This window comes from Artibeus jamaicensis, unplaced genomic scaffold (genome assembly GCF_021234435.1).
Source record: "Artibeus jamaicensis isolate MK-2021 breed Jamaican fruit bat unplaced genomic scaffold, CSHL_Jam_final contig_797, whole genome shotgun sequence".
NCBI classification, from domain to species: Eukaryota; Metazoa; Chordata; class Mammalia; order Chiroptera; family Phyllostomidae; genus Artibeus; species Artibeus jamaicensis.
The window spans coordinates 10,503,429-10,526,346 of record NW_026521977.1 but is presented as its reverse complement, the minus strand read 5'-3'; the positions used below and the strand labels follow the sequence as shown (position 1 = coordinate 10,526,346).

Sequence of the window (22,918 nt, the reverse complement as noted above, 5' to 3'; positions counted from 1 at the left end):
CACCAGGGCCCAGAACTCAAGGTTGACAAGGGAGGAGTTTTTGCTTTTACTTTCTCTATGAAGCAAAGTGTTAATATGTAAAGCAGAGAATAATGCTATTTTAACCTGAAAACACATAATAAGCATTTTTAGTTCTGGAGCAATAAAGCAGGCATGGCTCTTGGACCCAGGAGGCAGCTTTTACAAAGGTCAATATTAAGAATCTGAAGATGCTGACTCACCTGAGAAGGGCTGCCTTTTTTACAGGGGCATTAAATTGATCAAGATAGTTTCTGTAATGAGACACTGACCTACTTCCCCTAGCCCAGAAGCCTTACTGCACCAAAGGATGGCCAGAAGCACTGCCAGACATACAGGGTTCTAAGGGGAAGATGAGTTTTAAAAGGTTCCTGCCTTAAGAGCCGTTAGACTAGGCTACACCTACTGGGGAGCAAAGAGGTTCACCCTGCTCCCAAGGGAGACAGCCTGTGAGGAAATGCCATTCCTTCTGATGCTTCTCACTGGGACAACCACTTCCTTGGGCTGGAGCCCTGGAAAAAGGCACCAGGGTCTGTCTCCGCCATGAGACATGGTGTAGTTAAGTGAAACGTCACCACCACCTAACACAGTGACTAGCACGTGGTAAGCAAGACCCTAAAAACTATGTATAGAATGAAAGTTTGGATGAATGAACAAGGACTGAAATAAAAAAGGCCTAAACTTAAATCCCACTTCCATCACTTAGACTGGCATAGTGCTTAGTCCCCTTGAGCCCCACTGACGGATGTGTACAACAGGGATAATAATAGCTACCTCCCCAGGATTCTCCTAAGGGGTAATGTAACTAACTGAGGCAATACGTGTAGGGCCGTACAAGGTCTGGAACACAGAGAGCAGTCAGTAATTGTTGTTACTCTCTTCTGCACACCTACGACCCACCTCTACTGAAATGTGATTGATTGTCCCAGTCTAGGAACGTGCTTTGTGCTTTCTGTCTTTATCAGGCACACAGTATCTCCAGTACAAGTTTCCTTACATCTTCAGAGAACCAGGCATTCAGCAAGCCAGAATATGTAACAGGACTAACTGTTCCCCCTCTCTTAATCACAAACTCCCTGCTCAAACAGAAGTCCCCCAAAGACAGAACAGGTACCTATCATTTCTATAATATACTGTTAAGCATACAGGGAACATTAAATACACAATAAAAGGGGGGAAGATGCATATTGCAAACTTACTATGAGCTAGGTCCTTTTAACATATTCTTATATAATCTGCATTATCATTTTGAAAGATAGTTTTGTCACTTTATAAGTAAGAGAAATTCATAGCTGTTATATTCATTCATTTTAAGAGTATACTGTCTGCCAACTATGTTCCTGGTACTATTCTAAGTACTTGTTGAATACTCACAGTTCTGACCAAAGTAAAGCTAGAGTCTAGAGAGAATTGCTAATAATAAACAAGTAAACACCCCCAAAGATACACTTGGGACCAGTAATACAACTTGTAGAGTTCCTTATTTTAAAATTACTGAAAACTTAAAGACAGCACCAGCACAGGAGTAAACCAATCACAGAGACTTTGTGCAATAAATGCAGTGCCCTGTGGAAAGGCACAGGTCAACTGCCAATACAGCCAGCCCTGCCTAGCCTTTCAAACTATAATTAGAGTGATGAAGGAAGTGGAAAACTTCCAGTGAGAACGTATATGGTAGAATGAATGCAAACAGATTGCCCTTCATGTACCCACATGCCTTGAACTTGACTTCATTCACTTTTCTGTGCCTCAGGCTGGTTAATTTAAATTGTCTTATGTTCAAGTTCATTAACTGTTTTTTCAGCCTGCCCAAGTTTGATAATTAATTATTCTAGTGAATTTTTTATCTAAGTTGTACTTCTCAGCTACAGAATATCTGTTTGGCTCCTCTTTATAATCTCTCTCTTTATCGATATTTACTTGTTCATACATAATTTTTCTGACTTCCTTATATTTTCCTTTAGCTTCCTAAGTACGTTTAATTTTTTTTAATGTTTAAAATTTTTATTGTTAAGTTCAGTTGTCCCCCTTTTCTCCTCATTACTCTCCCCTACACTACCCACGACCACCTCCCACATCCAATTCACCCCCACGACCTTATCCTTCTCCATGGATCCTTTATACACGTTCCTTGATTTGACCCTTCCCCTTCTTTCCCCCATTACCCCCCAACCCCTCCCCTCTGGTCACAGTTTGTTCTATATGTCCATATCTCCGATTCTATTTTGCTTACTTGTTTGTTTTGTTGATTAGATTCCACTTATAGGTGAGATTATATGGTATTTATCTCTCACTGCCTGGCTTACTTCACTTAGCATAATGCTCTCCAGTTCCATCCATGCTGTCGCAAAGGTAGAAGTTCCTTCTTTCTTTCTGCTGTGTATTATTCCATCATGTAAATGTACCACTATTTTTTGATCCAATCATATACTGGTGAGTACTTAGGCTGTTTCCAGCACTTTGCTATTATAAATAATGCTGCTATGAACATTGTGCTGCATAGGTTCTTTCAAATTGGTGTTTCAGGATTCTTAGGGTATAATCCCAGCGGTGGAATTGTGGGGTCAAAAGGCAGTTCCATTTTTAGTTTTCTGAGGAAATTCCACACTGTTTTCCACAGTGGCTGCACCAGTCTACATTCCCACTAACAATGCACTAGGGATTCCTTTTCTCCACAACCTCACCAGCACTTACTGTTTGTTGATTTGGTTATGATGGCCATTCTGACCTGTATGAAGCGGTATCTTATTGTGGCTTTAATTTGCATGTCTGTGATGGCTAGTGATGTTGAGCATCTTTTCATATGCCAATGGGCCCTCTGTATGGCCTCCTTGGAGAAGTGTCTGTTCAAGTCCTTTGTCCATTTTTAATTGGATTGTTTGTCTTCCAGGAGTAGAATCATGTGAGTTCTTTATATATTTCGGAGATAAAGCCTTTGGTCCAAGGTATCATAGGCAAATACATTTTCTCATACAGCTGGTTTCCTTTTCATTTTGCTTATGTTTTCTTTAGCCATGCAGAAGCTTTTTAATTTGATATAGTCCCATTTATTTTTTAATTTTATATCCCTTGCTCTAGGGGGCATATCGGCAAAGATATTGTAGCACAGAATATCTAAAATTTTCCTGCCTATGTTTTCCCCTAGGACTTTTATGCTGTCACAAGTCTTTTATCCATCTTGAGTTTATTTTTGTATATGGTGAAGTTGTTTGTCAAGCTTTCTGAGCACATTTAAGACAATTGTTTTAAAGTCTTTGTCTAGTAAGCCCATTGTCTGGGCTTCCTCAGAGATGGTTTCTGTCCATTTATTTTGTTCCTCTGAATGACAATATCTTCCTTTTTTTGTCTTGTGATTTTACTTGAATATGGTCATTGGAATACTATAGTGACTCTGGAGATCAGATTGTCTCTGTTCCCCCAGGGTTCCCCAACTTTGTTTTTGTTTTACTGAATTCTATAGTAGTCCATTTGTTTTATGACCTTCCCCATTATTTTTGCAGAGACTTGTAATCCTTGTTATACCAGGTCACTGGGATGTCTGAAATTGTACTATGTTTTCCACTATGACTTTTATGGTATCATGATTTATATTTAAGCCCTTTACCCATCTTGAGTCTATTTTGTTATATGGTATAAGTGGGTGGTTTAGTTTATTTTTTTTGTATGTACCAGTCCAGTTCTACCAACACCATTTATTGAAGAAACTGTTTTTACTCCATTGTATGCTTGTGCCTACTTTGTTAAATACTAATTGACCATAAAGACATGGATTTATTTCTGGGCTCTCTATTCTGTTCCGGTGAGTCCAGGAGCTTGTTCTTTGAAAAGATAAACAAAATTGACAAACCTTTAACCTGACTCATCAAGAAAAAAGGAGAGAGGACCCAAATAAACAAAATCAGAAACAAAAAAAGAAGTAACAACCAATACCACAGAAATACAGAGAATTGCAAGAAATTACTATGAACTATATGCCAAGAAACTCAACAATCTAGGCAAAATGAACAAATTTGTGGAAACATGCTATCTCCCAAAACTAAATCAAGAAGAGGCAGAAAGCCTGAACACACTGATAACAACCAGTGAAATCGAAGCAGTAACCAAAAAATTCCCATCACACAAAAGTCCTGGGCCAGATGGCTTTGCAGACAAATTCTACCAAACATTCAAGAACTAACACCTATCTTTCTCAAATTATTCCAAAAAAATCGAGAAGAGGGAAAACTCCTAAACTCTTTCTACAAGGCCAGTATTATCCTAATTCCAAAACCAGATAAAGACACAAAAAAGGAAGAAAATTACAGGCCAATATCTCTGACGAACATAGATGCCAAAATCCTCAAAACAATATTGGTAATTCAAAACCAGAAATACATTAAACAGATCATACACCAGGGTGAGGTGGGATTCATCCCAGGAATGCAAGGATGGTATAACATTTGTAAATCAATAAACATAATACATCACGTACATAAAATGAAAGACAAAAATCACATGATCACATCAACAGATGCCGGAAAAGCACTTGACAAAACCCAGCACCCATTTATAATACAAAAAAACCCCACTCAGCAAAGTGGGAATAGTGAGCATAAAACATAGTAAAAGATATATGAGAAACCTACTGCCAATATTATACTCTATGGGCAAAAACTAGAAGCATTTCCCTTAATGTCAGGAACAAGACAATGGTGCCCACTTTCACCACTCTTATTCAGCACAATACTGGAAGTTCTAGTCATAGTGATTAGACCAGAAAAAGAAATAAAAGGCATCCAAATTAAAAAGGAGGAAGTAAAGTTGTCATTATATGCAGACAGCATGACAGTGTACATAGAAAACCCTACAGTCTCCACCAAAAAACTACTGAATCTAATAAGCAATTTTGGCAGGATACAAAGTCAATATTCAGAAATTGATGACATTCTTGTATACCAACAATTAAGTATCAGAACCCCATTTACTATATAAACAGGGAAATTAAAGTATCTAGAAATAAATTTAACCAAGGAGGTAAAAGACCTATACTAGGAAAACTAGAGAACACTGAAGAAAGACATTGAGGAAGATACAAATAAATGGAAAAATATACTGTGTTCATGGATTGGCAGAATTAACATCATTAAAATGTGCATATTACCCAAAGCAATCTATAGATTCGATGCCTATCAAAATACCAATGGCACATTTTACCAATCTAGAACAAATATTCCAGAAATTTATATGGAACCAAAAAAGACCCCAAATAGCCTCAGCAATCCTGAGAAAGACAGACAAAGTTAGAGGGATCACAGTGCCTGATGTTAAATTATACTACAAGGCCACTGTACTCAAGACAGTCTGGTACAGGCATAAGAATAGGTTTGTCTTTTCATATGACCTTGTTTTGGTTTTCTTGAATTTTTCTATTGCATCTTACTTGTAGTGTGTCATTTTATTAATTTCTGTTCATACATGCTTATGTTTCCATGCTTTTTCCTTTCTCTGGGTTTATTCTGATATTCATCTTCTAACATCTTCAAGTGGATACATTAGTCATTAAATCTTTGTCTTTTCTGCCTTTGTAGGATATAGCTACTCTGAATAGCGTCTCCTGTTCTATGGCATGCCCATTTACTCTCTTACTCATGTATTTTGGGAAAAAGTTCCAAATTTTATTATTCTAATATATCAGACATTCTTTATGATTATTATTTTATGTCTTATTTGAGAAATATTTTTATGACATTGAGGTCATAAAGACTTATTTTAATGCTATCTTTTTAAAGCTTTACTGATTTGCCTTTCAGATTCATATCTATAATTCCCTGGAATTGATTTTGTTTATATTGTGAAAGGAAAGTCAAGGTTAGCTGTTTGCCTTTACAGAGATCCAGTTGACCCAGCAACCTATAGAGACAAGGTGCTCCCTCCCAGGGATCTGTAACACCACAATGTACTGTATTTTTCGGACCATAAGACACACCTTCCCCCATACCCAAATTTGGGAGGAATATGGGTGGTTAATGCTGCTGTTAAGTTGTTTACATTTACAGTGGTGAAGTATTATGTTATTTATGTTACTAAATACTTCACCACATTTTTTGCTTCAAAATTTTTTCCTACTTTCCTCCTCTAAAACCTAGGTGCATCTTATGGTCTGAAAAATATGGCATATTTTCATGTTATGTTTTAGGTTTATGTATCTGTAGAATTATTTATCATTATGAGACAAAATTTTTGGCTTTTGCCCAAGCTTCTACAGTTTTCTCATGTTTGGTTTGGTCTATTTCTCTTTTTTATCCTCCTTTTTTCCACTTCAGTATCAACATTTATGAATCCTTACTTTTAATTATTTCTATAAGCAATATATAGATCAGAATTTGAGTTTTATGAATCCAATATAATACTCTGACTTTTAAGCACTGGGTAAATATTACTTAAATTTGAAAATATTATGAAATGGAATTACATCTGTTGTATTATAGTAAGGATTTTTTTTCTCTTCTTGACTTAATTGAGGTTGATAGCACTTTTTCAGAAATCCCTTCATTCTTTCATACTTCAGTTTGGAAGTTAAACACTATTAGTATGTCAGTGTTGGTTTGTATTTTTAACATACAAACTTAGGTTCTAAGATTTATCAATTTCTGTATTCATTTTCTGACCAATACAAGGCCTTAAAACACTTTATATCAGATCATCTTCTATTATCATTTTATTGTTATCTACTATTTATTTCTATTTTTTGAAAACTCTGCATTGCTTTTATTATTTAGCCAAACAATGATTATTCGTTCTTGTGCATGCTCTCAACAATTTATTCACCAATTCTCCTTACTCTATATGTCTTTCTTCTCTAATGAAGATCTGCTAGTCATAAGCTAAAAGTACTGTTTGTGTGTAAATTCTTTATTTTGCACTCATTCTCAAATGATAAACTGGATATACGCACTACATTGGGTAGTTATTTTCTTGCAAAACTTTGAAAACTTTTTTTTAATATTTGGGCTTTTTTGCTTTTACTGTTTTGAAGCCAGCTGTTCAATGGAAAATTGCATTATCTCACTGGCTACTTTTAAGATATTCTCTGTGTCTTTGGGATTCTGCTATTTCACTAATATATCTAGGTATGGCTGTCTTTCTACTTATCTTGATTTGTGTTAATAGACTGTTAAAGTGGTCAAAAATTCTTCTCTTCTTTGTATCCATATCCTTGCAATGCAATATCGCAAAATAGCTCTTCAAGAGATGGAGTCTATATTTTCTACCCCTTGACTCTGCATTTAGTCATATGACTTCCTTTGGGTAGTAAATTAATAGCAAATGTGATCAAGCAAACAACCTTGAAAACACTCGTTCATCCTCTCTGGTTATACTTGGAATCTCAAGACTGCCAGGTGGATGATCCCGAGCTAGACTGGTGGAGAATGAAAGACCAACTGGAAGAGAACTGAGGGTCACCAGACAACAGCCAGCATCCACTAGAGATGTGAGGAGTCTATCTTAGATCACCCTGCCGCCTGCTGACCTGTCCACTGACTAAAGACACGTGCGACAGCCCAGTAGATATCACTGTAGCCAGGCTAAGCCAATCAACCACAATCATCCAATCAACCAAAAGAACCAGGAACTCATTAAAATGGCTATTGTCTAAGGAGCCCTTACACCAAAACCAGATAGGAACACTAAAAGAAAACTACAGAGCAATAACCCTGATAAATACAGATGCAAAAATTCTGAGCAAAAAATTAGCAAACTTAATTAAAAAGTACATTAAAGGATCACACACCACAATTAAGGCAGATTTACTTTTGACACTCAAGCATAGTTCAACATATACCAACCAATGAATGTGATACACAGCAATAGCATGAAAGATAAAAATCATATGATCATCTCAATAGATGCAGAAATAGCACCCAACAAAACCCAACACATTTTCATTGATAACAGTGCTCAAAAAATTGGGCATGCAAGCAACATACTTCGACATAATAAAGGCCACATATGACAAGCCCACAGCTAATGTCATACTTAGTGGTGAAAAGCTGAACGCTTTTCCTCTAAGGTCAAGAACAAGACAGGTGCCCACTCTGATACACTATTCAACATAGCAGTAGAAGTCCTAGGCAATAAAAAGAAACAAAAGGCATTCAAATGAGAAGTAAAATTGTGTTGTTTGCAGATGATATAATATATCATAGAAAATCCTAAAGATTCCATTTAAAAACTTTAGAACTACTGATCAATGAATTCAGTGCAAACTGCAAAACACAAAACCAAATAGAAAAATCAATTTCTCTACACTAAAAATAAAATAAAATGTACAAAACAAATAAAGAAAAAAGACCCAACCACAACAGTATCAAAAACAATAAAATTCTTAGGAATAAGTTTAACCATGAAGGTAAATGGCGTGTACACTGAAAACTACAAAACTTTGTGTCATCTCAAGTTTTTTATCAAACAAATGGAAAGATGTCCCATGTTCATGGCACAAAACAATTAATATTGTTCTAGACTAAATATCTAGTCCACCATAATGCCAAAAGTAAACTCCTGCCATTCTACTGAAGAACAAGACTATCTTTTTTAATTACTTATTTATTTATTTATTTATTTTTAGAGAGGGAGAGAAACATCAGTGTGTGGTTGCCTCTCATATGGCCCCCACTAGGGACCTGACCTGAAACCCAGGCATGTGCCCTGACTGGGAATCAAACCAGCGACCCTTAGATTCGCAGCCCATGCTCAATTCACTGAGCTACACCAGCCAGGGCTGAAGAACAAGACTATCTTAAAATTTCATATTTTTAACTTCTTCATTTTATCACTGGACCCTCATCTTTCTGTAAAATACCATAATGCAGTTATTTTACTGTCTTCTTTATAAGAAAACCAAAGCTCCTAGACACTGATAATTATTTCCTATTATATATCTAAACATACTCACAAAATGATATAACATATATTCTGAGAATGAAAACCAATTTAACAGTTACCTTAAGAATTAAGGTAATGAGAAACACCCTGGCTGGTATGGTTCAGTGGACTGAGTGCCAGCCCACAAACCAAGGGGTCGCAGGTTCGATTTCCAGGCAGGGCACATGACTGGGTTTTGGGCCAGGTCCCCAGTAGGGGGTGCACAAGAGCCAACCACACATTAATGTTTCTCCTTCCTCTCTTCCCCTTTCTCTAAAGATAAATAAATAAAATCCTTAAAAATAAAACATAAAAAACAGATTAATGTGATGAGAAACATTCTGAGGATCACCCACATTCTGCCACATTCATACCTGGGGCCAGAGTGAATTGTGTGGCCTCGGGCGAGTCACTTTAACTCTCAGCCTCGCAGAGAGTTTCAAAACACCCGCTTCATAAAATTAGGAAGATTTAAAGATTTAATTCATGTCAAACACATAAAAAGTGGAAAGTAGTCCTTACTTTGAATAAGCCATGCTTTGGGTTGCGCTGACCAAGCCATAAACTGCTTCCTGGCGGGAGGTTGGTCTCAGGAGGGTCTATGATGCGTTCATAAATCCTGTGGGGGCAAAGAACACAGTCGCTATTAGAGAGGCCGGCAGCAGAACCAGAACCTGCACACGCGGTTTGAAGTCCTCAGGGCTATAGCTTCTGCTAGAGACATGGAGCCAATATGCGGCCGTTTGAAATGGCAGGAAGGTGACGTGAATGTAGAGCTCTGTGTCTTCATAACCCTTGGTTGTTTCACAGCCTTGGGAGTTCCCTGGTGACATTCAAAACTGGCCCCCATACATGGGGGCAAGGAGAGACTGAACAAAGAGGCAGGCCACCCGGGACTGGTAGGTGGCAGTTTTCATTGGCGAGAGAACTGCCACAGGAGGCTTGTCTTGGGAGGCCACGAAAGGAGATGTCTGCACCCGCCCACCAGGATCTCAAGTTCACACAGAGGCCTGAATGGTTTCTGACAGGTCACAGTCCATATGGTCTCAACAACACAGTACTCTCTCAAGGCTCCATCCCTGAGTGGCTCCCAGTGTGGGAATGGGGGATGGGACGCACATTCCCAGGGTGGGGGATGGGGTGAGAAGCCTCCAATTGCCCAGGGCCAGCTTGCAGGTCAACCAGAGGTCAAGTCCTCTCAATGACCTCTTTCAACACTTGGACACATTACCTGGGCCCCTCGTGGCTTTGTATCTTCATCCTTTTGTCAGGGGAAGGAGGCAGTGGGTAACATGAGTGTCTGCTCTGAGCAGTGACCATTCTACAAGCTCTGTGAGGAAAGTAGTTTTATCCATATGACAGATGAGAAAGCTGAGGTTCAGGGGATATAAACGGGTCAATCAGAGAGCAGCAGAGCTGGAATGAGAACCTCTGGATGCCTGGTTCCAAAGCCCACACACCATACCTCACACGACTTCTCCCTGGCCCAGTTTATTTAGCTGCTACTCGTGTCTACAGTAACCTGCTCCACCCCTCCAAGCACGTGAGTAGCAGCTGCCCACATGGCAATATGCTTAGTCTGCAAAATCAAGCTTCTAAAGTCATCATCCAATCAACTAATACTTATTGAGCACATTGTATGGTCTGAGCTCTACATGAATCAACAAGAGATACAGCAATTAAACGAACATAAAAGTCCTGCCCTCATAAAACAAAAAAAGAAAAACAAAATTCTGCACATAAACAAAATATTCACGTATCTTCACATACCATACGATATATGAAGACATACAACCAGAGACAAAAACCCCAGGACCTTTGAAAGTACTTGCTGAACAACTGAATTCCTCCAGCGGTCCTGACCTAGCACACCCAGGTAGGCAGTCACAAATGTTCAGATCTGTGCTCTCTACATCTAGTCCCTGCGACCAGCAGCCAGTCACAGGCCCCCACCCCACCCCTGGCATGTACACTGGAACGCTGAGAAAAGGAGAGACAAGCTTGCCTACACGACAACTAAACTTGTCCTTGGATGCTCAGAAGACTTTGGGTAGACAAGACAGAGTGACTGATCCCCCATGAAATTCAGGGCATCACGAGGGCCCTGTCCATTCCTTGCATTCTCCAGTTCTTGCTCAGAACAGCCACAGAAGGAGTCATCTCCCGGGAAGTCCACAGGTCTCAGCACTAATCGGTCCTCTGGCTGCCCCTGCCAGGGGGTGACGCGTTCCTCCAGGGGCTCTCAGAAGGAAAGTGTGGAAGACCTGAAAGATGGTCTAGTTGTGCCAAGCAAGTGCATGATGGCAGGACCCTTCCACTCAGAAGCCATCACACCACAGCCTCGTATCTGAACGGCACCGTCCAACACTCCCCTACTCCACACTGGAAACATGCGGCCTCCTAAATACCCACGCAAGGTATTCAACCGACAAGGCTCCAACTGTATCAGGTGCTTCTTTATTAATGGTCTTTCCATTCATTATAAATGGAGGCTCAAGATACAAGCAAAGAAAAATGTTTTCTGTAAAAACACAGGCAGTGTTCTTCTCTCCACAGGAATTCAACAGACTTTTGTCTGTTAGCATGAACCATTTCCAATTAAACAGGCTGTCAAAACTGCTCTAAACCAAGAATGTGCTATAAACTTTTTTTTTAAAGTTCTTTCTTAAAATTAGGAAAAAGACAAATTTACAACATAAGAGAAATGCATAAGTTCCAATGGATCAGCTTGATAAAATTTACTACCGTCATTAAGAGTAATAAATATGCAGGTTGTGAAATATGGTAGCGCATACAGAATAATTTTCACTGGAGGAAAGTAGAATGCAAAATTATTTATGTGGTATGGAGATAACGATGGGAAAGTTATGTCCCGTGCTGGCGAGTTTCGGAGGAGGCCAGAGAGAGACAGAAACCACTGTGCTCGGGTGAAGGGCAGGACCCCTTCCATAACATGGTTTTACTCAGGAGTTGAAAATGTTGTCCACTATTTATCTTGACCTTCATTGTAAAGCATTTGCATCTGTCAGGGTGAGAGGAGCTTTTGATTCAAGCACTTTCTGGTTTTCCATGTACGAGAGCGTGAGCTCCCATGAGAAGAGCAGACCCTTCGTCGATGTTTCTCAAGTGCACGAATGAAAGAACAATCAAAAAGATCAACTTCCTGGCCTGCCGTATCGTCTACAACCACAGTAACCACTGGCGACTGGAAACAGCTAAGGCACAACGTCTGAGGCACACCCACTATCAGCTGAAGCAGGAAAGGGGTTCACAGGCTGGTGTTACAGGGGTGGGGTGATTGCCAGGAATGCACTTCCCCTAAGGAGACCTTCCTGACTTTCCCTTACACCTCCCCCCAAAAAAATAAATTCTGGCGGCCGTGGCAGCTGCCTTCCTGGCAGTCTAACCAGTCCACCCTAAGTCTTCACCAGGGAAATGTGTGCAGCAAACACAATTGACAAGCTGGACATGGATATAGCAAAACGAGGAGTGCTTAAAAACAGAGCACAAAAATGTATATAAAAGCCCACAGATCTAATCACAAGGAAGTAAGTATCAGACAAACCCAGTCTGAGGGACACCTCACAAACTAGCTGCTGCTGGTGCTCTTTAAAATGTCAGTGTCATGAAAAATACAGACTGAGAAACAGTTGCAGATTAAGAGAGACCAAAGGGACATAAAAATTGTACATAAGACAGGTTCTTGGACTGAGTCCTGGGGCAGGAAAAAACAGTACTACAAAGGGCATCAATGAGAAAATTGGTGAGATCTGACGGAACAGCAGATGACAGTATCTCGCCGATGCTCAATTTCCTGATTCCTCAGAATTTCCTGAGGAATTCCTGAGAGATTCCTCAGAATTCTGAGGAATCAGGAAATTGATTCTGCCCACTTCTCAAAGTGGGCGGTGTGTGTTTAAGTAAAGGGCTTGTTCTCGGGACATGCACACTACAATATTTGGGGTCGAGGGGTCACCCTGTTTGCAACTTACCCTCCATGGGCTCAAAATAACAATGGATATATGTAAACACACACTGTCATTTGGAAAGAGAGAGAAAAAGCAGAACCTGACAAAGAGTAGAGGGTTGTTTCTGTATCATTCCTAAAACACTTCTGAAGAAATTAAGATGTTCAAGTAAAAAGTTTTAAGTATAAAGTAAAAGCAAAAGGGTATATAAATTAAATACATGCACATGCAAAATGATTTTATATCAATTAGCTAAAGATGCAAATTTAAAGTCTTGTATAAAGTATATACTATCGTCTTCCTAAGGGAAAGGGAAAGGGAATGGGAATGGTGAGGGGGTGGGGAAATGAGCGAATGAATGAATGAAAGACACGAGAAAGGGTAACTGCACAGAATAATGCTGATAACATTATTATAAGCCAAGAAATAGGTTTATCACATTCTACCTGTACCCTGTACCAGCATGCCAGAGAAATACCATCAGAATCCTTGGGAAAAAACGTCTCATCCCTAGGGTACAGCTGAGGTGGACAGACCCCTGGAATGGGCAGATAGGGTGCAGCAGTCTGTCAGTTAAATCTAGTATCACTCAAGCCAAATGGAACAACAGTCAAGGCTCCTACAGTGAACTCCTGGGTTTCCTGTGTAGGCAGGAAAGAGAACCTTGTGATCGCATCAACAATCTGTCTGCAATGTGCGTGACACTGTGCTGCCTATGGGGATACACACAGGCCAAAGCAATACGACCAAGTCCTTGCCCTGGGGTCAAATGCCCGAGACAGATCACATGCCTGCGTCCACGCTATAGTTCAGTTCAGTAAGTGCTATGACCTATGGAGCAGAGGGGAAAGAAACCAGAATTTTGCCTGCCGCTTTCCAAAGAAGGGGACGCTAGAGCTGAGTGCAGAATAAAGACTGAAGTGAGGTCACACAACAAGCACTTACAACAAGCACTTAGTGTGTGTTGAGCACTGTCCTGCGGGCTTTCCGTCAATTCACTTCATTCTCACCCCTCAGAGGGTGTTCTGGCTGCGGTTAGGCTGCTTGCAAATGGCAGAGCCGCAATTTGAACCCAGACCCCCAATCTGTGCTACTCACTGAGATCCGTTAAAGTGCCTTTATTCATCAGGAAGGAAAAGAGGAAACAAGTCGATGAGCCCAAGTAATGGCCGAGACTGGGTAGCTCTCCCAGAGCCTGCTTTCCCTTCCTACTGGGCTCACAGCGGGACTACATTTCCAGACTCCCCCACAGCTAAGCACAGTCACAAAATGGAAGTCAGAGATGTGCGCCCCATTCCCAGGCCCGCCCCCTCCCCCAAAACATCTCCCTCAAGCATCTTTCACATGCTCTCTCACTTCTTCTCTTTCAGTTGACTCGAGGAGACTGAGGGCCACGAGGTGGGCAAAGCCCCAGAGGGAGCGTCCTGAGCCCCTAAGTAATGATGGGAAGGTCGCCTGTCTGCTAGACACACCCCAGCGGACACTGTGTAAGCAAGAAATAAAATTCTGTGCTGAGATGAGAGAGATTTTCTGTACTTGTGACTAGTTAGTAGTTACCCTAACAAATGCACCATCTGAAAAAGTGGAAAGGTGACGTGTTGTATTTCCATGCCCCAAAAGCCAAGAGCCATCGGAGACAGTGTGGTGCCGCAGAGACAAGAAGAGCTGTGATAAAACAGACTTGGGTTCATGTTCCAGTTCTTCAGTACTAACCAAGTTATTTCTCTGCACCTCAGTTTCCTCACTTAAAAAATGGGGACATTACTGCTGACCGCATGGGTGGTGTTGAGGCTTAAATGACATAGATGTAACACCCTGGGAACAGAGTAGGTGCTGCCATTCTGCAACACTCACAGATGACCGACAACACAGGGCCACCCAGGCCACGTGGCCCAGTCCAGGCCTCTGGCTGTGGCTCACGCCCAAGGAATCCACTGAGACATAACTATCAGTACCTCGGATGCCTGCTTGTGCTTTGGGATACAGTTCAAAGGAATGATGTCACTGTCGAATGCAGTGTGTTTACCAGTGTGAGACTCCAATGTTAAAAATCCAAGAATGTAGTGCCTATTTTGTTAAAAGCTTCTACCGCTTGGAAAATGTTTAAGTCCTAAGTTTCCTTTCATCTTCCACAGATTTAAAAAAGTTAGAACAAGTGAATATGCAAAGGAAATACACAGAATTAACAGCACTAATTTCTGTTACTGTTTAACCTGATTAGCTATGGAGCAAACTGACAATGTACTTAGATACTAAGCTTAAATTAAAAATGAAATTGGAGGAACAAAGTATATTTTACGTGACATTCTAAAATTCCAGTATTTTTATTATTTTAGTTTTAAAATGTTATTCATTAGCTTCTTTTAATTTTTTCCAGCCCTAACTCTGAGTAAATTACTCAAAATATTTTTTAAAAATTTTTTTATCTTAGCCCTGGCTGGTGTAGCTCAGTGGATTGAGCGCGGGCCTGCAAACCAGAGTATCGCGGTTCGATTCCCAGTCAGGGCACATGCCTGGGTTGCAGGCCAGTTCCCAGCAGGGCACTCATGAGAGGCAACCACACATTGATGTTTCTCTCCCACTCTTTCTCCTTCCCTTCCCCTCTCTCTAAAAATAAATAAATAAAATATTTTAAAAAAATTTTTTATCTTATTTTATTATTTATGCCAATACAGTTGTCTCCACTTTTCCTCCCTTCCCCCACCTCCACCCACACCCACTCTCTCCCTTTCCCAAGCCAATTCCCATATTGTTGTCCATGTCCGTGGGTTGTGCATAAATGCTTTTTAGTTAAAAATTCACCATTTTTTGCCCCATCTCGGCTCCTTTCCACCAGTTGTCAGTCTGTTTAATGCATCTAAATTCTAAGCAAACGTACTATTTAATATCTGTTATGTCCTTCCAAAATACATAAATCTCTGACAGTCACAAAAGTTTGACTTCTGTTGAAAGTTCATCATAAACACAAAAGATTGGAGAAGGGCTCAGGAAAAAAGAAAAGGTAGCAGGTATAATTTATTAGACCGTGGGTTTAGACACACAGTCACCAAACCAACAACCCAAACTGCACTTCTTTTATAAGAGTAAAATACAACAGGACAGTGCCCCTAACACTTCGTCACAGTCCAGTACTAGGCACTTTCCTGGTCCACTTGGGACCAGAAGTGGATTTAGCCAATTCACAGACAAAGGTCCTGGGAAAACAGGAATGTCAGAAGTGAGCAGAGGCCCTCACTCAAAGTTCTTATTTCAGACTGCCCTTAATGCATCTTTTACATAGTATTTTTATATATCCTGACTGCCCTACACACTGGTTCTTCACAGCTCTCTGAGACCCTCCCCACACGTATGACCCATTTGCATATACTCTCCAGAGCTCAATGCACATGGCCCTGAACTCTCACACTACCCACTGCAGTCTAACATTCTGGTCCTGGCTGGGCCTGCTTTCCCAGGCTTCCCTGCCAAGGAAGGAGGAATTGGCCGGTACCTCCACCCTCCAGTTGTGCCTGCACTTCCTGACTGCTGCAGCCAGTGAGTATCCGGGGAGTGTGGAGGAACAAAAATGCTCACAGCAAGGACACTGCACCTGCTCAGGTGTCTCCTGCACTGAGACCTTCCCAGACCCTCCTAGATAAGGTATCTCCTAACCACTCATCACTTAGCTTGCTTTCCCCTTAGCAAAGCAGATGACTCTGCAGCATTATCTGAGCTCTTTCCTGATGGTCTGCTCCTAGCAGACTACAATCATCCTGAAAGCAGGGCCCTTGCCTATCTTTTTCTTGTCAGTATCTCAAGTATCTAGAAGGGTGCCTACCCAAAGTAGGCGACTACTCCATAGATTAACTGATTGACTGATGGACTAAATGATTGAAATTCCCCAATACTCTCTTTTTTTCTTAGAGGGCTCTAATCAGACAGTTTTACAAGCCTTAAAGTACTATAGGAAAGACTTTATGATGAGTAGTTTGCAAAACTGAATTATACAGGCTGAGAAATCAGGTAGTCAGACCCAACACTTTATGCAGATGATTATGAGGAAAATGCAGCCAATGAAAACCAGTGAAATGTATGGTCCTTGTTAAGTGTCTTCCTCCACAGCCCCCCCCCATGAGGTTTACAGAGAAAGCCCGAAAGACAGAACAGGATGAACCCTGCACACTGGTTTTCTCCCAGGAAAGAGAGAGGGGCAGGCAGCAAGTTGTCTCTGCCAGGCAGACAACTCACTAACAGGAAAGCCACGGGTGTGTTTCAGAAAAAGCAAGAAAATAGTCAGCGGCTTGCAAATTAATTAGATTAAGCACAGTCCTTTTGACAAGCACACAATTTACTGCTTAAGTTGATTGCATTCTAATCAGCCTCAATTTATCACATTCCCATGGGTTATCTAATACAAATAGTGTGGTTATGCCAAAACCCTCTAAAATCTACACTTTCTTTTGGCTGGAAAAAAAACCTAATTCCCACTTCATCACATTTCTAAGCCTTTTGCACTAAAAGGTGCTGCCTATTAAGCACATTAAGAGAATTATGAGAATTTTGCATGCCATGAGTATCTAGTGTTATTTTGAAGTGGAAGTATCTCCCTTCTAATACAACAGCATGCAAAGTTAAACCTCCGGTCAAATATAAAAAGTGCCTTAGAGGAACTAACAATACAAAGAGTAGCCAGCATGGCCCTTGTAAAAGTCAGTCACTGAATCAGGGCTCATGTGAAGAATTTTCTTCCCCGGGTACAACCTCCCTCCATTCTCAACATCTGTGAAAAATGCCCTCCCCAGCAAGTGTCCCGTCTGCTTAAAAGCCAGTCGATAGTCTACGAAGAACTCAATTTTCTGTTAAGAGATAAAACCTTCGTAGCACAACACAAAGCAAATGCAGTGATTCAACAACACTCCTTATGGAGGAATATTGGATTTTTATTTACCTGGATGAAGAAAGGCCTCTGCAGGGACACCATGGTACCTTTCCCAATTACACAGAAGAATGAATTTCCAATGGAAACCATGTGAATCGACATGCCTTATGTTGCTGTTCAATAAGACAATATAAAGCCTAAACAAGATGCTAAATGAAGAGGTTTATCTTGGGCTTCGACTAGAACTGAAGAAAAGTGTTCAGGTTCTCCCTGAAGAGGAAAGTTGTAGTGACCTCTCTTTGCTAGACACAGCCCTATCCTCTGCCTTTTAGCGGCACTAGTGAATATCAAGGTGCTCTGTGGAGCACATTCCCTAAACAGAGGTCAAGGCAGTGGCCATGCTGTTTCCCCTCACTAACATGTTGGTGGGTGATCTTGCACACGAGCCTTATGATCACAGGGGCATCAGGCAACCTTCCCCCTTGGACCTCATAGATGTGAAAATAACCAAGTTCCTGGCCTCCACAGGACACCGCATGGTGTCATCAGCATTATGCCTGGCCCTGACGTGTATTGAGTATTCATTCCGGAAACCTACAACATGGTTCCTCAAAGCTTACTTTCCTCACTGTGACAGCAGCGTTGGCAACTGTGTACAATAATGACATACAGCCTGTTGGATTTCCACATCAACTGCCTGGCTGTTGTTAGTTACATTCAAATGTAGAACACACATCACACATGGTGCATCATGTCCTTGTACCACAAGGACATGAAAGGAATCCCCCCAAAGGGGACCTCTGTAGTCCCCTCCCACCAGTCTGTTTAACAAAACCAGAGGACGCTCAGCAAATGACCAGATTTTAAAGTGCACCTCTGGTGCTGAACAAGAGAAAACAGACTAATTGGGCAGAAGGACTACAGGGATAGAGGCAGTATGGCCCCAGCATGTAAGAGCTGAATTCCAGCCTAAATCCAGGCAGAGGGAGGGTGCTGGCAGGGCTTAGAAGGTTTCCAACCTGTTCCTTAGCAGCAGGCTGCAGAGTCCATACAAATGGAAAAAAAGAAAAGGGGAAGTTGAAATCTGTGGGAAGATGCCCTTATCATGGAGAAGACAGCAGAGTTTGAATGGGATTAGCAAATACTGCTGCCAGGACAGGATGCAAACACCCTCCATAGAAAGAAGAGGTCTCCCTAGAGAAGATCAAGGCCAGACATGAGCTGCTTCTTCCCCTTAGAAAACACTTGTCAAACTGCTTTTCCTTGCCTAGTAATTTCTACTATGTTCTTTCTCTCTCATCTGGATCTGGATAGCAAGTTCACTGCCCTTTCTTAGCCATATTTTATGTCTCTAATATCTCCCTTCCATTACCTCTTACCATCTCTTACTCTCTGCCAAAAGTTTATGATTCAGGTGTCATCCCAAGGTGATGCTGATTTATTGGGGCCAAACCACCGGCTCGTATCTGTCCTTTAGCACTGTTACCAATGAGTTGGCAGTATAATAACAAATGTGCTTATTGAATCTGCAGGAAAATACAAAGTTGGTGTGATTGTTTCAGCCATAACAAAGAATACCATCAGAATTGAGAGAGACATTAATAGACAGGAGTTAAGGCCAAATCAAATAAATTAAACATGTCAAAATGAAAGGCCCCATGGTTAGGAACTATGCTTCTCAAAGACAATGTGAAATCTAAGGCTGAACAGAAATACATATTGAAAAAAATACCTAGCTCTTTTTAAAATTATTTTTTTTAATTTATTTTGAGAGAGGGGGGAAAAGGGGAGAAAGAGAGGGAGAGAAGTATTGATGTGGGAGAGAAACATCAATCAACCGATGTTTCCTCTCACACGCCCATAACTGGGAACCTGGCCTGCAACCCAAGGATGTGCCCTGACCGGGAATTGAACCAGCAACCTTCCAGTATGCAGGCAAGACAATGCCCAAACCACTGAGCCACTCCAGTCAGGGTAATACACCTAGCTGTTTTGATCAACACTGAGCTAAGATGAAGCTGTCAGAAAGGATGTTGTGATCTTAAGCTGCATCATAAGAAGGTAATTATCTCATTCGGATCTGAGTCAGTCTGCCCAGACTAGCTGTAGGAACTTACCAGGTGACAAACAGACACACTTTAGAAAGCACCAAGCAAGATCGTGAGGGCCTTGTGAGCCAAAGCAAATTATGAATGGCTGAAAGAACAGAGAACACTAAGTTTGAAAAAGATTAAGAACAACACGATGAAGTCTTCAAATATTTGAAGAATTGTCCAATGGAAGGACTGTACTTGTTCCATGTAGCTAAAGGATGGAAAGTGTACACAAACAAAGTGAAAGCTACAAGGTGGAACTTTTGGCTCAAGACAAGAATCCTCAAGCAGTCAAAACACAGAGAAAGAGAACAGCCTTGGGAGGCAGTGAACTCCCAGGCTTTGAAGGGTGTCCTGGCAGATGAGAGAGATCATGTGGCAAAGATAGTAAAACTTGAACTCCAGGAGACACAGAGAGACTGACTGCCTTGAGTGACTTCCTACTATATGCCAGAAGTTTACATGTTTTATAATCCTTGAAATATAACTAAAAGGCAGACCTCGTTGATAGATGTTCACAAAGGCTAAGTGACTTGCCTGATACCAGCCAGTAAGTTGGTGAAGCGTAAGTTCAAATCCACATGTCAATTTCTGCCCTGCCATATTACCTCTTCATCTTCTATTGATTTAGCTCTTTACAAGTCCAGTATTCAACCGGTGTGTTACACAAACAGTGAAAGATACAGAAAGATCACTGAATTAGCATCAGAAAACCTGTTTGTGTCTTGCCTTTACTATTTACACCTGGGGCACATTACTGAACCTCTCCAGGCCCCCGGTTTTTTCATTCATAAACATTTAATAATAATACCTACTGCACAGGTTTTTGATGAACATATAAAACAAATAATCTATATAAAGGTACACTGTGAATTCTAAAATGCTATGCTTAAGTGGGATATTATTAAAGTTATTAGATAAGATCAATGCTCTTAAGTTCACAGAACAATCTAAAATCTACTTTAATTTGAAGTATTTTCAGGAAAAAAAAAATCCAGAAGACTGCTCTCAGCCACTTGGCTCAATGGATTAGAAAATAGTACCCAGTGTCAGCTTTATCATTTCTATAAAGCAGGTGCTTAGGGGCAACAATCTGATAGGAAGGAGGGGGAGTGAGAGCCTCCTAAGTCACTTCCTAGGTGTGACCACTAATGTCACACTGAAGCCATAGACATTGGTCCCATTTTTCCTAGAAGTTCAAATAAAATGCTCTGCTAACTAACAGCAACTAGCTGCCTCCAAAATATTTGCTGAAACTCATGATTAGGTGATAATTCAGTGTAAGCCATTTTATTTTTCATCTAGAGGAAGGCTTTTTTACTTACACATTATGATAAGTCAAAAAGACTGCAGCTCATAGAAAGCACACATGATATTCAGGACTTTCGGGATTAGAAAGGACATCAGAGGTCTTCTGATCCAACCACCATCTGCTACCTGTTCTATTAATGTTAAACATCCAAAAGCCATCTGTCATTTGTAGAGCGTATGTGACATCTTCATGTAATGGTTTAAAGCTTCCCAGAGCAAATGGATGTCTCCCCAAAGGCCCAATGATTGCCATTTCCTAACGACCCAAGTGAAATACGTCAGCGTCTAACAGATATGATAAGGTACAAGGGGAATATTTTTCCCTCCCCATCTAGAGCTGATGCAACCGCAGAGCAACCCCACACAAAACACTGGCATCTCCAAGGTTCGGGGAGGCATTCTTATTCTCTGAGCTTTTTACATTTTCAGGACCTTGGAAAGTGCCAATAAGGGTCATTGGCAGTTCCCTAGCCTGACTGTATACCGCCTGGTAAGCTCTTCAAAACTACAGATTCCTAGGCCCCTCGTCACATCGGACTTATAGGTGCCAGCCTGGCCCCACTGCACAAAAGAGTCTCTCTGATGGAGTCCTTACTTGGCATTGGCGACCCTCAAGTAGCAAAGTCAGGTTGACTGGGGGCTCCTGCCCCAGCCGCTTCACTGCAGCCAAGCCAGCTGACTAGCTGATAGAGGCAGCAGCTCAGCATCACCAAGGGCAGGAGAGGGGCCTAAGGGACACACACTCTCCTGTAGGGCTGTTTCTAGAGGTTATTGTTTAAATTTTAAAAAAGAAAGGAATATAAAGAAAACTCCTTCAGCATCCCAAATTTGGGGGCATATAAAGAAGTACAAGTGTTTTCTTGACTATTCTAACAGTTGTTTTATAGAGAAAGGAAAGAAGGGAGGGAGGGAGGAAGTTTGGCTGGACAGATGGATAATATATACAGGCACTTACAAATTTATTTTGACAAGAATAATATTATATCCCTGGTCTCCTGGAGCCTGCTTTATAGTGTAGTTGAACTACAGCAAACAACTCAACAAATAACTATAATTTCAAAGAGTGGCAAATGCCATGAAGAAATACGAATTAGGTAAACTATGTATCTCCATCCGCCCCTTCCAGATATACCCTTCGCCCCTCTTTGTCTTGCTTTGTGCCAAAGAAGACTGAAAGGTTCCCTCTCTTTTAGGTTCCAGTTGGTTTTCGGCCAGGAGGAAATGCCCCAGGAAGGGCCGGAGCCCGTTGGGGTAAATCACTATGTAAAGGACTTAGCATGGTCCTGGGCACACGGCACTCACTGAGTAATGGAACGGACCTGGACTGCTCCTATTAAGAACAACATTAATAAAGAAGGCCCTTGGCTACTAAGCTTTCATGTTCATTTCTTCTTCTCTCTCTCAGCTGCTGTCTATAGTCCTCCCAATATCAATGTGTCAATACAAACTTGATTGTTTTTTAATAATGTTTACAGAAAAGACAACTTGTATGCCTGGCTTCTGCTTTGTAGCAAGTGTACTGAATTATTCATTTAGTTTGGGGCTCTTTCTTTTAAAAAAAAAAGTAATCACTGCTGTCTTGAGAGAAATTTTTATTTTTTTCCTGCTATCAGTCCCGTCAGACTTTAGAAGTTCACAATCACTGAAGAAGAGCGAAGCAATTTAGATAAAATTTCCTGTGCTGAGAGAAGACTTTTGTTATTAAATGGGAGCCATTCAATAGTAACTGCCAGCTGTTTAATCAAAAAGCTATTGTTCATTTTGGA

General features: G+C 40.9%; 1 protein-coding gene across 2 annotated transcripts in view; it reads right to left on the bottom strand.

Moving 5' to 3' along the window:
* NELL1 (neural EGFL like 1) overlaps positions 1–22,918 on the bottom strand; it is a 734,878-nt gene that overhangs the window by 585,390 nt on the left and 126,570 nt on the right. For both annotated transcript variants that reach the window (XM_037162229.2, XM_037162218.2), the window contains exon 5: positions 9,445–9,541. In XM_037162229.2, the coding sequence (XP_037018124.2) occupies positions 9,445–9,541 (97 nt within the window). The remainder of the gene's footprint in view (positions 1–9,444; positions 9,542–22,918) is intronic.